The sequence below is a fragment of the Schistocerca gregaria genome, chromosome 8 (assembly GCF_023897955.1).
Source record: "Schistocerca gregaria isolate iqSchGreg1 chromosome 8, iqSchGreg1.2, whole genome shotgun sequence".
Classification (NCBI taxonomy): Eukaryota; Metazoa; Arthropoda; class Insecta; order Orthoptera; family Acrididae; genus Schistocerca; species Schistocerca gregaria.
The window spans coordinates 255,645,765-255,660,067 of NC_064927.1; the positions used below are offsets into that span (position 1 = coordinate 255,645,765).

General features: G+C 40.9%; 1 protein-coding gene across 1 annotated transcript in view; it reads left to right on the forward strand.

Moving 5' to 3' along the window:
• The window catches only part of LOC126285435 (cubilin-like), a 780,558-nt gene that overhangs the window by 51,326 nt on the left and 714,929 nt on the right, over positions 1-14,303 (forward strand). Inside the window, exon 6 of the mRNA XM_049984824.1 lies at positions 2,070-2,210. Within this exon, the coding sequence (XP_049840781.1) occupies positions 2,070-2,210 (141 nt within the window). The remainder of the gene's footprint in view (positions 1-2,069; positions 2,211-14,303) is intronic.

A 14,303-nucleotide genomic window follows, 5' to 3' on the forward strand; every position in this document is an offset into this window, starting at 1 on the left:
ACCTACGTTTATAGAATTTGTAGACTTAGGGAAGCTATTTTGTAAAGAAAATATTTGTTTCAGGCGACCTTCAACACCAGTGATATACTTGTAGAAATGCATGATACAACTATTCTGTAGCAATAAATATTTATTCACAACCGGTTTCGATCATTGATCATCTTCACAGCGCTGGCAAGAAAAAAAGTGGAAACAAAGTGCATGTGTATCTCTCGGTGACTGTACTATAGTATACACATATTTTGGAACCTGTTCTTTGATCTTCATTTTGACCTTATTCTTTGACTTTGGCTTGTAGCTTATTTGATCAACACTTGTGCGTTAACCTACTGGACGTTGCCATGCCCGAGTAACGGTGCTGTGCACTTACTGTTGTTACAGGTTCCACGTTTTCAATGTTTTCTGCTTGCTTAATCCAGTATTATGCAGTGAAGTGTCTTTTTCTGCCTTCTGCTAGTCAGATATGGCGTTTTTTTGGTTAAATACTAGAGCATGTATCACATGCGAAGCTGTCACAATATTTTTGGTTCCAAGTCCACTTGCGTCATTGCAAATCGACTTTGCCGTGATGTTTACTCAAAAAATCCAGTCCAAGTATGACATCGCAGCTATTTATAACTCAAGGAAGTACTTTCACGCAGTTGGAAAAGATATTCCCCTCCCACTCGGAAGTTCACCAATGCCGAACCGAACGAATGAATACTACCTTCATCTACACCACTTAGTCTACAATAGGAACGGTTAAAACGCCTAACAGCAAATACACCTTGAGCTGCTACGGATACCTGCAATCCTGCATCCTGTAAAAATCTACACACCTTTCCTCCTACACAGCCATTCAAACATTCCTTTGCCATTGGTTTCTCAGACAGACATCTTGTGCTGACGTGTACAGGAACGCTGCACAGTGGCTACACTATACCTTTTCTCGTTTAAAACCGGGTGCGAACTGCGTAACAACTTTCTCTTTACGTGTGGAAACCTATGCTGACATTCCTGCTCTGAATGCCCATTTCTTTTACACCTCCCACACTGCGGTTTCCTACATTTTCTTCTAATGTGACAAGCCTAATTTCGTAAAAGATGACAAAGCTAACCATCGATAGCACATGATCTTTGCATTAAAAACTACCTTCTTTTCCCTTGTTCCGGTCGGCGCACCTATTTCTTAGCACGCGCCACATCATAATTTACAGACTTTTGGGAATTATGCATTTTACGGGAAATATTAGCTGCCAAATCTAGCAAGAAAGCATCTAGCGCCCTCTGCTCTGCTCCTTGAAGAATGTTCTTGTTGTCTTTGTCATTATCCGCGCATTACAGTGCTAATTCGAAATTAAATAATAATCTAAAACGTTAAACTTAAAATTTTATATGAGGTTACTATCCAGTGAAGCGGAAGGAATTGCCCAATAGAAAGTTCTTTTATTCAATCTTAAACCCAAACACATTATCTACATTACATATGACATGAAATTTTGCCAAATGCCCCAACAGTCATTGATCGCAAATGTTTGCTTCTTCACGCTCTTGTAGGTTGCTGAATACATGTATACCCAAGTAGCAGACATCTTTCTATATTAATGTTAATCCTTTGAAGTCTTTGTAGAGGTAGCTTTATGTCCTAGAGATATATTCATTTTCACTACGGTACTTTTATGAGAAAAGAGAAATATTGGTAACGACATAAAACCTTAATAAGTATTTACATTGTAAAATAGTTGTCAAAATACCCAGTTTTTCAACAGATCTCTGCAAGGTATTCTAGAAGCAACATTCAATGCAATGCTTTTGCACGTCTGTATTCTGAAAGTACTTAACCTGTAAGTTGTGTTCCCCAGAAAATGATATCATAGCTCATGAGTGAATGAAAATATGCAGAATAAACTATTTTCTCTATTCATATCCGTAGTCCAAAACACTGGATCCTTTCTACTGCCTGCATTTCATTGTTTGAGACGCATGTGTTCATAGCTTTTGGAGTTATATGAGAAATACTGGACGATGTGTACTAAGTCTTATCAAAATTCGAAAATAATTATCTAATTTTAATTTTGATTTTGCTGTAGGTGTCCCGGCTGGAGTCTTCTCTCACGAGGCTTCGGAACAGCCTGTCGACGAACGAATGTGCCAGCAACCCTTGCCGGAATGGCGGAACCTGTGAAGACAAGTATAACGGCTTCGTGTGCCGCTGTCCGTCTAACTGGCAGGTCAGTTGTTTATTTTAACACAAGTGGCAAGCATATGCAACAATAATGTGTGATGCATCGTACAAACTGTTACGGTGTTAACGCATTTGCGACGAGAGAGTATTTTCACAAGGGGACAATTAGGTTTTTGAATCGCCGATTCGAGGCATTTTCAGTTGCACTGAAAAGCATGAAAATAGCTCCATGGTGAAAAATACTTGCTATCTCTCGAAAAAATACGATTTACTTACTACGATTAAAATACGTTTCCTATTGACAACTTTATGTCGCTTTATGGCAGACTGGTGGTCACAACTGCGAAATTCTTTGAGCCACGACATAGGGTCACTGTACATAGACTGTAGATAGCTGTGTCAGCGCTTCAAAACTTGAAAACCAAGAACGTTACTGAATGAAAACCAGATTATTCAAACAACTTGCCGGGATGGAAGCGAGTGACGTCTTCCACAACTGCCGATATTTCGATAGTTCAACACCTCGTCATTTTCAAGGCACAAATGCAATGAGAGAGCGCAATGCAGGGAAATTTAAGTCCTCGAAAAGCGAGACTACGCTGACCAAGAAACGTAGTGTGGCACGCACACACACACATACACACACACACACACACACACACACACACACACACACACAAACAAACACACCGTATGCAGTAAACTACTAGCATCACCACAGAAATAAAGAAGACCAATGTCAGAATTTGTCGATAGCAACGAGATAGAGTAACGTATAGAGGCAACACTGAACAACACTACACCATGTTTTCGGAAGCCAAAACTAATGGCCATGGTACACGATAGTTCATAAGGAGATTACGAAATCTTCAGTAAAATAATTAAACACGTGTAAGTTCCTCATGTGCTGGTGTATAACACAAATGTACAAAACCACTAACAGGTAATATTTTTAAACAGTAGGCCTACTAGCTTGAAATCAGATAAATTCATAGTCTTATTGCTTTTGTGCGTGCATTTATCTGTTGGGGTCAATTCTAGTGTCCGATTCCACTCGTCGGCTTTTGAGCAATGACGTCATACCTAACGCAGAGCCGCTACATAGAGGCAATGTTTGAAAGCAAGTGATCATATTCTTAAACAAACGAATGTAGCATACGATAAAATTATAAATACCGTTCACGTGATTAATTAATTAGCCACAAATTATACCGTCAAGAACTAAAGGTAAGAAAATGATTAATAACAGAAAAAGAGAAGTATACATGTCTGAAATAAAATATTACCGTAATTTAGACTATAAGAAATCCAGTACAGTGTAGCGCATGGCGAAGTAATAATATTATGAATCAGCATTAATTTTCGATGCTAATTGATAAACCTAACGGGACGAGTACACAAGTAACAAGAATTGACAAAAAGAAGGGGTCTGAGAAATACGATTCGCTATTTAGATCGTTTTAATAACTCTTGTCTGCACTAAAATGATATAGGATTTCTACTAATTCATTACTATGAAAAACAGAAAAATTTACAAGTTGTACCTACGATATTTATTAGTTTTTCGTAGTAATTCTGATATCAATAAGAAACCTAGATATCTTACAAAAACATAGTCTACAGATTTACTGCAAAAATGTCCAAAATTATGAACCATCGAAAAGTTGGAATCGGTAACCAGAATTGACCTCCTATATGGGTCAATTCTAGTAACCGAGTCCAGCCATTCGATGATTCATTACAGATCGTTTTTTCAGCACATGTGTTCACTAAAATGTAGGCTAATATGATTTCTGCACTTATTATTGCTCTTTGAACTACGGAAAAAAGTTACTAATATTGGAATCTGTAACTAGACTTAAGCTGTATAGAAGGACAGTTCTAGTTACCGATCCCAATTTTTGTTATACACCACAGTAGTCTTAGGGAGCAATTAAAAATGAAGAAATGCTATTACGTTTCAGAGCTTACAACTTCAAAAACAATTTACATATGACTCATGGAGCGGTTGGAATCTGTAACAGGAATTTACGCACATTGTTTAATTCTAGTTATCTATTCCAATATTCTCTATTTTTTTCAAATATTCGTTTGTCATGTGTTGGCTTTTCTTTTAGAATTTCGTGTAACGGTTTCTTCACGTTTTATGCTATTATTTCGTATTTGTTGTCATTCATCAAATTTTCCCGCTTTCCTGTTACATTTTGGTTTCTTCCCGCAAAAAACTCCCACTTTACTGCACTTCTCCCGTTACATTCAGTAATTAATAGTAAAATTCGCCCTATTTTATAACGGTATGAATTCACCATGCGCTTTACTGTAATGCAATTTAAAGGGCCTTTGTGCTTTTCTAGTCGCATAAATTTCGAGAATACTTCTTACTAGACATGGACATTTGTTTTTAATTCTTATTCTTAGTATTTTCGTTATCTTAGGTTCGTTTCGATATAATTAATGACTAATTAAATAACTGCGTGAACGTGATTGTTATTTTATCCTATGCTACATTTGTTTGCTTACGAGTATGATCCACTGCTTTCATAGGTTGCCTACACGTAGCGACCTTCCCGTAAGTATGATGTCATTGCTCAAAGCCAACGAATGGATTCGGACACTAGAAGTTATCCATATGTTGAGCAAACGTTAGGCATGATTTCGAAAAGATATTCGACAATAGTTCATCTTACAAGTTGGCACACTACTATTTCGTTTTCAAAACAACCACCGAATATATTCAAAGACGTGGCATCAAATAGTATAGCGTGCCACCACGACGAGCATTAAATAACGGGCCGCAGTCTCTCTGTGTATACTCTCTTTGATCAATATTGAGATTAATTATCAGCTGGTGAAAAAGTAGCATTGAGGAGCTCCAAATAACGTGCCATAGCCTCTCTGCGTATACTCTATCTCGTTGATCGATAGTGAATATTAATCACCAGTTGGTGAGCAAATACCATTAACTCTTTTCCTCAGTTCTTTGAGTTGGGATATAAGGTTCAGCAGCAGAATTTCAGCATGTTGCATCCATCTCTAAAACTTTGAACCTTTCTAGCTAACTATATTTGATAGAAATTTGGTTTAAATTGATTTGTACAACAATTGTTTAAACACATCAACAAAATGAACTGTTTTTGTGGCTCCACAGAAAAAGTAACTATTATTACTTTTACCTATCTAAATAAATATTCCTTTTACTTATTATTTTGCGAGTTACAGAGAAAAAGTTCTTATCTCGAAAACTTTGTGTGTGTGAGATTGTCAGTCCAGCATTTTTGAGTTAACTCAGTTGATTTCGTACACCTTCATTGCCACCATGTCTTTCTAAGAGCATCTCTTTACAGCCTAAAACAACTTCATGTAAATGGACTGCACTGCCAATGCTTTCCTTTGTTGAATGTGTCTTCTCTTCCCTATAACAATATTGTACCACACGGATGAATACACTTACTCCAGTCGATATCTCTCTTGTTAGCTAAAGTACTACCTAGACATTTGAAGTCTGACACTTGTTTAAGTATGTGGATACTTCCAGGTGATGGCTATGAAGAAGTCTTCAGATAAGTGCATGGTTCCATTCTGCACTTGATAAAATTATTATGAAGTTTTATTAATATGATGTCACCGCTTTTCATGCCTATATGTTTGCACTAACCGTGCACTTTCGGAAACGTAAAAAAATACTGTCTTATGAAAACGTCAATGTGTCACAACTGGAATCAGTCAAGTCACATAAATACCTGAGTGTAACAATTTGTGAGGATATGAAATGGAATTGTCATACAGAATCAATCGTAGACAAAGCAGATGACAGACAGGTTGCTTGGCAATATACTGGAAAATGTTCAAAGGTATGGATTACAAAACACTTGTGTGATACATACTAGAATGTTGCTCAGATGTGTGGGATCCATATCAAATAGCACTAACAGAGAACATTTACCGTTTACGAAGAAGAGCAGCACGAATGGTGTCAAAGGGCCGTTTGATTTACATGAGAGTGGCATGGGATTGCTAAAAAGCCTGATCTGGCAACGTTTGAAAACAGATTAGATTTCGAGAATCAGTGTTAAGTGAGAAATCTAGTAATTTACTCACTCCCATGCGTATCAATCACGTGGGAATGTACAGACAAGATAGGCTAACTACAGAGCTCACAGAAGCATTGAAGCAGTCATTTGTCCTCGCATATCTCTGAATGGAACGGGAGGAAAACCTAATACGTGGTACATTGGGAAGTAGCCTCTATCATGCATTTTACAGTCAGATCTCAAACTCATGCAATAGTCCATACATTCTTTTCTTTCAGTAACCGAGTGGTGCAAGAGAGAGCAATTAAAATACACGTGTAGCAACAACTATTAATTTACTAAGACTAGTACTCTGTACAGTTCCTGGGGATGAATGTCCACACAGCTTGAATATAACCGAAACGTCAGTTCTTGACGATGCCTATCTGGCGCTCACAATAACGTCGTTGTGGGCGATGAGCAGGGAGGACCCGAGGAAGAGTACCGTAAACGGGGCATCCCTTGACGGCCGTGGTTTCCTTGACCGTTCATGTACCGAAAGTCTTACAGCTCTCTGCTGGCTGTCAGTTGGGTATTTAGTATATATTTTTTGGTGGTAAAGCCCCATCAATATATGCTAGATGGCGACATGTAGCGCCGACTTCCTTGCGCAACAGCTGGCTAATCTGTTGCGACTTATACTGTTTACGAAACAGAGTGGTGATCTGAGAGTGCAAAATCAGTCGATTTCAAATAGCACTGACAGAAGATGTTTAACGTTTACAATTATTAACAATCGATATGTAGACGAAGGCTCATTTGTAATTGTTATTATGCCTACGGCTAAGAAAATCAAATGTCAGTCATACTTTTCTCAAATTGTTTGGTATTGTGGTTCAGGAAGTGATTCAAGTATAACATATGATATTTAATATGAAGTGCCAGATACGGACTCGATAAATGAAGAACAGGTAACCTTAGTTCTACTGCTCTGGATGTTTGGAAACGAGGATTTAGGTTTAAGGTGGATGGAACTGAAGGGTTTTTTATTGTCATCAGTCTACTGACTGGTTCGATGCGGCCCGCCACGAATTCCTTTCCTGTGCCAACCTCTTCATCTCAGAGTAGCACTTGCAACCTACGTCCTCAATTATTTGCTTGACGTATTCCAATCTCTGTCTTCCTCTACAGTTTTTGCCCTCTACAGCTCCCTCTAGTACCATGGAAGTCATTTCCTCATGTCTTAGCAGATGTCCTACCATCCTGTCCCTTCTCCTTATCAGTGTTTTCCACATATTCCTTTCCTCTCCGATTCTGCGTAGAACCTCCTCATTCCTTACCTTATCAGTCCACCTAATTTTCAACATTCGTCTATAGCACCACATCTCAAATGCTTCGATTCTCTTCTATTCCGGTTTTCCCACAGTCCATGTTTCACTACCATAGAATGCTGTACTCCAGACGTACATCTTCAGAAATTTCTTCCTCAAATTAAGTCCGGTATTTGATATTAGTAGACTTCTCTTGGCCAGAAATGCCTTTTTTGCCATAGCGAGTCTGCTTTTGATGTCCTCCTTGCTCCGTCCGTCATTGGTTATTTTACTGCCTAGGTAGCAGAATTCCTTAACTTCATTGACTTCGTGATCATCAATCCTGATGTTAAGTTTCTCGCTGTTCTCATTTCTACTACTTCTCATTACCTTCGTCTTTCTCCGATTTGCTCTCAAACCATACTGTGTACTCATTAGACTGTTCATTCCGTTCAGCAGATCATTTAATTCTTCTTCACTTTCACTCAGGATAGCAATGTCATCAGCGAATCGTATCATTGATATTCTTTCACCTTGTATTTTAATTACACTCCTGAACCTTTCTTTTATTTCCATCATTGCTTCCTCGATGTACAGATTGAAGAGTAGGGGCGAAAGGCTACAGCCTTGTCTTACTCCCTTCTTAATACGAGCACTTCGTTCTTGATCGTCCACTCTTATTATTCCCTCTTGGTTGTTGTACATATTGTATATGACCCGTCTCTCCCTATAGCTTACCCCTACTTTTTTCAGTATCTCGAACAGCTTGCACCATTTTATATTGTCGAACGCTTTTTCCAGGTCGACAAATCCTATGAAGGTATTACGCTCAGTTAAATCTAGAGTTACGCATAGTGCTTCATTGTAGTACCTTTTATTATATTTATAATTTTGATGATGGATCACATTTTGATTATGTACCAGACGAGGATTTTTTTTCTTTCATGAGGCTTAATAAAACACTTAAGAAATCTGGAGATGAATGTATTTAATTCTGTATGGTCAAAGTTTAGTTCTGTTTTTGAAATATTGACCACTAACGGAATGGTAATTGACAGTTTCGGCGGAGTGGGCGTGTCAGTGTATTCCTAGATCGATGCCAGCTTTGACTTCCTACAATTTTTCCCATTACTTCAAAGAGGTGGTTCAAATGGCTCTAAGCACTATGGGACTTAGCATCTGAGGTTATCAGTCTTAGAACTATTTAAACCTTACTAACCTAAGGACATCACACATATCCATGCCCGAGGCAGGATTCGAACCTACGACCGTAGCAGCAACGCGGTTCCGGGCTGAAGCGGCTAGAACCGCTCGGCCACAGCGGCCGGCTCCCATTACTTCCTCTGTATTTTATAAAATATATCAAGCCCCTATGTTTACTGCCATAATGTTCACAAAAGTTAAAAACAGTCGTGATGATCACATTTCAATCAGGAAATAGGCCAAAGTATACCCAGTGTACTGTAGTGATACAATCCCACGAGGCTGTGGACCCGTGGTCAGCCAATTGATGAGCACTAATGCGCTGTAGCGGCACGGTCCCGCGGGGCTGTCATCTGTGGGCACTGGACAGTCGTCTCCTGTGAAGGAGTGAGCGACGCGGCCCGCGAGGCCAGTCAAGATGCAGCTTCAGCAAAGTAGTGCCATCGGGAGTGGCATTGGGAACTCCAGCATCGTATGTTGCTCACGGTGAATACGGAACAACTCCATCTGATGGGCAGCAGGAGCGGCAGGCATTGAAGACGAAACATAGGCTGGAGGCCGGCTTACAGAATCCCACAGCCCAGAACATCACTAGGTACCGAGGGGCTGAGCAGCGACCTAAATACTCGAGAGTGGATGAATAGTAATGCTTCGTCACTTTGACACATGACCCCACGGAAATGTGCCTGGCACTGTTCACGACAACATGCGCATCACATGACGGCGCGGCTACCCCCCCCCCCCCCCCCAACAACACGTCCCCCGATACTGTGGCGGGGGGCAAGCAAAGTACGAGGGTTATCTGGAAAGTAAGGAACGATGAGTCGCGAAATGGATATCACAGTGAAAATCCGATGAAGTGTTGCACAGGTGTGTTGGGCAGTGTCTCTAGTATGACCGTCGATCACATTACGTCTTTCTTTTCAGTTCTGAGCACACAGGGACCACACATAAAGATACCAAGAACAATAGTGTCCACAATGAGATTTTCACTCTGCAGCGGAGTGTGCGCTGATATGAAAGTTTATCGCAGATTAAAACTGTGTGCCGGACCGAGACTCGAACTCGGGAATTTGGCTGTCGCGGGCAAGTGCTCTGGTAGAGCACTTGCCCGCGGAAGGCAAAGGTCCCTTTTTCGAGTCTCGGTCCGGCACACGGTTTTAATCTGCCAGGAAGTTTCAACAATAGTGTCTCCCGCCAAGTACGAGGGCCTGGTGAGAAATTTCGCTTGAAGCTATGCAGGCAACAGCCAACGGCCTTGCCATAGTGGTACCACCGGTTCCATTCAGATCACTGAAGTTAAGCGCTGTCGGGCAGGGCTAGCTCTTGGATGGGTGACCATCCGGTCTGCCGAGCGCTGTTGACAAGCGGGGTGCACTCAGCCCTTGTGAACTGAGGAGCTACGAGCTACTTGATTGGGAAGTAGCACCTCAGGTCTCGGAAACTGACATACGGCCGGGAGAGCGATGAGCTGACCACATGCCCCTCCATATCCGCATCCAGCGTCGCCTATGGGCTGAGGATGACACAGTGACCGTATAACACTTACGTCTGTCATTGCTGTACCATAACCTTAAAGCAGGTTGTGAAATAAAACAATCTTATTAAAGCAATTATGGTATAACGCAACAGAGCAGTGTTATCCTCTGAGAGGAGTTTTGTAGTGTTGACCGTGTTGTATCTAACGGAGGTGGCTTATCGGAAGTGAAAGTCAGAATTACGGAAATATTTGAACAGTAACAAAATAAATTTTGCCTATCTGTACTGTTTAACGGGTAAAGAAAACGGTCGCCAGCCTAACTAGGCAAGAGAATGTTTAACATTCTCGTTCAAGAAAATAGTTATTAGTAACTTGAATGGATAAACACAACCTATACTTTGTCACACGCGAGTGCAGTGAACTCTTGACACATACGTATGTTTTAAGATTGAAGCTAACAACTGGAGCAGCACAAACTATTTGCAAATTTTTTAACAAATACCGAAACACACTATTACTTTAAGGGCTTACACAAACTGGATGGTCTTTATAACGTTATTATTACTATTCACTGCAAAATCATTAATTGGATATAGGTTATTTTTACTTATTTATTTATTTATTTATTTAACCTGGCAAGATTAGGGCCATCAGGCCCTCTCTTACATCTAACCAGGCATTCTACTTATTTTACAGTCATATGTTTCAGTAGGCATGTTAAACTACATCTAATACAAAAAGTGAGATAAACAATGAGAAAGGTACACCTCGAAAAATACATTATTGAAGAGAAAGATTTAAGATAGGAGTGCTGGCAGCAGGGAGTATGAGGGAGACTCATGGTGAAGCGAGGAGAAGAATAGAGAGACATGATGAAACATAATTAAGGAAAATATAAAGGAAAAGGAGACTGCGTGTCTAATAGAGATAGATGAAGAGGAAGGCATCTCAGGAGCAAGATAGGAGACACTAGCTTTGCTATTTGACAGATGAGAGGATTTGCCTTGCACATTAATTTTGTGGAGAATTTTATGCGGATGATAGTAGGAAATGTTTCAACTTCTTCTTAAAAGCAACAGGAGATTGAATTTTCCTCAAGGTAAGGGGCAGTTTGTTCCAGAGGCGGACAGCGGCAACTGAGAAGGAGTTTGCAAAAGTTTTTGTTTCGTGAGTGGGCACAGTTAGGATACCAGATAAGAGTGACCTCGTGTTTCGATTATGATGGTATGACAGGATTTTAATCTCTGAAGCTAGGTACTGGGGTGCTTGCGCGATGAGGAGTCGGTGAAGTAGACATAGAGTGTGGTAGTCACGCAGTTTGTCCGGCCGCAGCCACCCTAGCTCGGAGTATGAAGCACTAACATGATCATATCGGCGAATGTTGCAGGTGTAACGCACACAGGCATTCATGGTTAGCTCTAGCCGTCTTTTGTTTTCACTACTCATGCCTTGTTGAATCACATCACAATAGTGGAGGTTCGGTAGAACGAGTGCTTGCACGAGCTGGCGTTTCAAGTCCTGTGGGAATATGTTCCGAAACTTTTTGAGAGCATAGAGACAAGCAGACGTTTTTCGGCACACTGCGACTGTATTCTCCGCCCAGTTGAGATGCTCGTCCAAAGTTACACCCAAGTTCTTCACTGTTTTCTGATATGGTATTGGAGTACCTTCGAGCAGAATAGGAGGTAGCCGTTCGCGGAAATCTGAACTTATTAATTTCTGATGGGCTATTAAGATTACTTGCGTCTTTTTTGCATTTAATTTAAGCCCCAGGTTTTTCGCCCATGTCACTACTGAAGACAGATCATCATTCATCAGAGCGATTGCAGTGTTTACGTCTTCAGGTCTGACGCTGAGATAGAGCTGGAGATCGTCGGCATAGAAATGATGTTTACAGGAGGACAAAACCGACGAAATATCGTTGACATATAAAGAAAACAAAAGTGGTCCTAAGACTGATCCTTGTGGCACTCCCGAAGAAACATGTTTCCAGGAAGATTTTTCATTTGCGCAGACAACACATTGCTGTCTGTCTTTTAAGTAGCTTTCAAACCATCTCATTGCACTATCAGAGAAATTAAGCTGTTGCATTTTTCTGAGTAATATGTCAAAGTTAACAGTGTCAAAAGCTTTGCTGAAGTCCAGTAGCGTCAATATTGTTGCCTTTCGATTGTCGATGGCATATTTCAGGTCATCAGTTACTTTAATTAGAGCAGTGTTTGTGCTGTGATGTTTACGGAAACCGGATTGAAATTTGTCATATAGACTGAATTCATGCAAGTGTTCAGTGATTTGGTCATGAACAATATATTCCAGTGCTTTGGAAACAGCAGGCAGTATGCTAATTGGTCGGTAATCACTAGGCAGTTGCGGGTTTTCGACCTTAGGGATGGGTCGAATTATGCTTCTTTTCCATGCAGTGGGGTATATTCTGTTCACGAGGGAAAAATTAAATATGTCAGTTAAGACAGGTACTAAGATATCGGCAACATTCTTAATCATGGTTATACCGATACTGTCGTTACCTATTGCATCAGAAGAGATTCTCATTATTGCTTTTCTTGCCGTATTTGTTGTTACATGTTTTAGATGAAAGGTATCGTTGTTAGTTATCCTGTTTGGGGATTCTTGTGGACGGAAATCATCAGCCGTGCTGGTATTCAGAGGTGCAGAGAAGAATTCATTTAATTCGTTAGCTGACACATGAAAAGTAGTTTCCGATTTTGCCTTTCCGACCCCCAAGCTACGGAGATTCTTCCATAGAGTCGTGGGTGTCAGATCGCTGCATACGAGGGAGCGAGCGTGCCTGATTTTGGCATTGCGAATGCATTGTTTCACTCTGTTCCGTAGCTTTCTATATTCTTCAAAACGTTCGGGTTTCGGATCTGCCTTGAAACGCCTGTGGGCAGCATCCCTATTAGTCATCATTTGACGTAATTCAGCTGTCAGCCATGGAGCAGGAGATTTTCTTACACGGACTGTGCGCACAGGTGCATGTTTGTCATAGAGGGCAGTGAGTTTATCACCAAGTTCATTAATTTTGCCGTCGATTGTAGGTTCTCTGATTATTTGATGCCATGAGATTTCTGAGCAATCGGCTGTTAGAGCGTCAAGGTCAATACGTTTCATGTTCCTACAAGTTATGTAACGCGATTTGATCCTTGGGGGCTGCACAGAGTAGGCCAGGAATATTACATCATGTGCTGAGAGGCCAGGGGCCGATGATTGACCAACATCTCTTACTTTGTCAGTCTGTTTCGTTGCGATCACGTCTATAAGAGTATGACTGTGCGCCGTATGGTGTGTAGGTTGTAATGGAAGAATGTTCATGCTATTGCAACTAAACAATCTTCTTAGGTTTATTGCGGAGGGAGTGTCTCTTAGCAGGTCTATGTTCAAGTCACCCATTACGATGACATGTTCATATTGACACTGAAGTGAATGTAATTCCGACTGGAAGGAACTCATTGAGCTTATTTTTGGCGGCTTGTACACGACGCCAGTCAAGAATTTCCGACTTTGTATATTTATTTCAATGAACATGAATTCAGCCTCTTTTTCTTCAGCAGGATTTGACGTACATAAGACTTTCGCTTTGAGATCTGTTCGTATATATGCGCCGACCCCGCCACCTCGCTTTTTTGATCTGTCTGCCCTAAGAAACGTGTACCCTGGGAGGTGAATAGATGCAGAGGATATGTGTGGTTTCAACCACGTTTCGGATAAGAGGATTACGTGGTAGTTTAGTTGGTGGAAGAGGAGGCTAAGTTCTTCGTAATGCGCAGGTAAAGACTGAATGTTGCAGTGAGCTGCTAAAAGCTCGGACGCGTTCCGCTGAGCAGCCTGGAGTAGGGTGGCAGACTGGTTTGTCCCTTTGTTAGGCACTACCTGCCGCGAGGGGCACTGACCGGTGTTTCCGCTAAGTGACATATTCCAGGGGTGTCCGAGATTTTGCGCGCCCTGTTTGTGACTCCGCGAGAGCCGAAAGAAAAGCGACTGCAAGAGATTTCCTGAGGTTGCGGGAGTATAGAAAATGGATTAGTGGTATTCGGTGCAGGGAGAATATGACCAAAATGGTGACAGCTGTGTGTCACTGAGTATCCTATGTCGTAAGAGGAAAAGTGTAATTAGAGTAT